General features: G+C 34.2%; 1 protein-coding gene across 1 annotated transcript; it reads left to right on the top strand.

The window, feature by feature from the left end:
- Positions 1-274: 274 nt before the first annotated feature.
- On the top strand, positions 275-2472 carry LOC111717667 (uncharacterized; the record flags this gene model as incomplete). Its single annotated transcript, XM_023493159.1, has 4 exons — positions 275-447; positions 787-835; positions 996-1045; positions 2169-2472. Coding segments are annotated over 4 exons (404 nt in total), but the record flags the coding sequence as incomplete, so codon positions are not given.
- Positions 2473-2613: the final 141 nt, after the last annotated feature.

Here is a 2613-nt window from a genome sequence, read left to right on the forward strand (position 1 = left end):
TAGATGGTTAGACACTTGATTCGTTCCTGCTGCTGGATTCCTTGGGTTCCTATTTTTCTTTTTGATATGCATTAAGCCATAGTTGAATTATTTTCAATTTGTTAAGGTTAATACAGGTCATTAAAATTCAATTTTATTTTATTTTAGGAATTTTGATTAATAATTAGGCGTGCAGCCAAAAATTTGAAAGATTTAAACCAGAAATGAAAGCAAGCCACCCTCACACTTAAATTAAATAGGACATTTCCACGATTCTTTTTAGTTAATTTTATAGGAGAAAGTGATTCAGAGGAGATTGTTATTATAGATGAAGATAATAAAAGATTAGAAGATGAGAACAATATGCAAGATATGGTATATGATGTGTCTCTGCCCTGTGCCACAGTGCTGCAATTGGAGGTTGCTAAACCCCCATCACTCGTCCATACAGAAATAGCTCATTTACAGGTTGAATTTTAAAGATAGAAAATAGTCAAAAAAAATTTGTAAGGTTATAAGGAAAAACGAGTTATTTTTTGTAACAAAGTTTTAAGCCTTTTATTTTTCTTAGTCATTATATTAAATATTAAATCAAAGAATAAAACTTTATTACATGAAGATTTTATATAGACCTTATGACAATGACAAATTACATAAAGATTTTAGATAGACCTTATGACAATGACGTAGTATTTGTAAGAGGCAAAATTTGGGGAACAACATTCTATTTAAAAAATTTTCTGCGACATGTAAAGGAAGTTTACAGTTACATGTTTATTGTGAATGATAATGCTTATTGTTTAATAGGATGAAATTCCAATCACCGAAGTGCCTGATAGTCTTAATGTGGATTTAGGTAATAAAACTAAAGACATATTCACAGTAAATAGACACAAAACTAAATACAGGCACCACAGCCTCATAAATTTTAGAAATACTTTTAATTGCATGCATTTTTTATATTTCCTCACTTTTGTCCAGATTTTAACAGTTAAATGTAATAGCCAATTTTTCAGTGACACAGCTGTCAACAGACACAATTAATAAACATCTGTTAAGAGTTGAGGTATGTAAAAAAATATTTTAAAAAATATTTTGTATTTTAACATTTATCCTGAATGTTGGGTTATGAGTGGAAATGGTGTTATGTGGGGTGGGTTGGAGAGTGCGTGACACCAGAGCTGAAAACTTTAGAATGTGATATCCTTAATCCTGATATGTTAATTAATCTGGAGATTAAATTTATGAGGAGAACAAGGAATATTTAATCTGGAGATTAAGAAAAAGAGTGGATCAAGCATTAATTCTGATATCCAATATTCTAAAGTTCCCAGCTCAGTTCTCATTAGATCACTGAGGTTAAGCACACTACAGCCAGTAATTGGATTGGTGTCCAGACTGGTTTTTAAGGGTTCGATTGCCGTATTCCACACAAGCCTGTTGTTTCAAAAACATCTGAAGCCGACATCTGGTTAAGCAGTTACAACCACCTGACGGAAGTAGGAGGACAGAGGGGCGGCTGTCAGCAATTCTCAGAGCTAAAGGGTTCGTGCTTTCTACTCAACTAGAAAGAAGCTTTAAGTAAATTGATCCAAGTGAATGATGATAAAAAGAGGAATGGTGGAAAAGTAGGGAGAGTCTATGGTTGCCAGCTGGGGGTATCCGATCCGGGCCTAGAGATGTTAGGTAGCAATGAGTTTGATGTTTCCTATCAGTATGGCAACCGGGCTTCATTCCAATATATCACAATATTTCCTGCACTCTATTATTCTCTGGCCTAAAAACCCCTTAGGCCGGCATCGGGAATCTTGTCAACCCTCTGTTCAGTATGAATGAAGCGTGGCTGGATGAATGTGCTGCCAGATTACAACCCCTGGTAGATCAATATAAAAACCCAGACAACACAAAACTCTCATAGTAGAAAAATTCCTAAATTTGATCATAACAATCCAATCATGTCCTGGGGACCCAAAAAATCTGTTTAGAAACGATGGTGTTGCATGAGTCTCATTTTTTGTTGTACAAATCTTGGGATAAGAGGTTTATATTTTCTAAAAGTTACTATCAATCAGGAAGAGGTTGGGGGGTTGAATTTTAATGTGCTAGGAGAGTAAATGCAAAAATTGGCAGTTGATGTTAAATGTTTCATAAAAACCTGAAAACATCCCTTAATTTTCATAATTTTTAAGGATACACTTAGAGCTTACAATTCAAACAAAGATGTCATCCAAATAATATCTTCGCCAAATTTATTCTCTTCTGGAAGAAAATTTGGACAAAAATTGAGCATGAACTGGAATCAACAAATCAGGCACAGATAACAAAGAAAATAAATAAAGAGTTGTTGAATTTAAAGAAGTTAAACTTTTAGCATAACATTTAAAACTATATATTTACTTTTTTGGTACTGGACTTGATTCATTGGGATATATGGTGTCGACGTGGTGCTATGGAAACGCCTCAACACGGAAACGCCTCAACACGGAAACGGACCCAAAAGTGAGTTTGGGTCCGTTTCCTTCTTTTTTCAAGAATTATCGGAAATCCCTCAAAAACTAAAAAGTGTTGAGGGATTTCCGAATATTTTGGGTCGGTTTCCGCTATATTTACATTTGATTCGTTTCCCGTTTTTTT

The sequence above is a fragment of the Eurytemora carolleeae genome, unplaced genomic scaffold (genome assembly GCF_000591075.1).
Source record: "Eurytemora carolleeae unplaced genomic scaffold, Eaff_2.0 scaffold2998, whole genome shotgun sequence".
NCBI lineage: Eukaryota > Metazoa > Arthropoda > Copepoda > Calanoida > Temoridae > Eurytemora > Eurytemora carolleeae.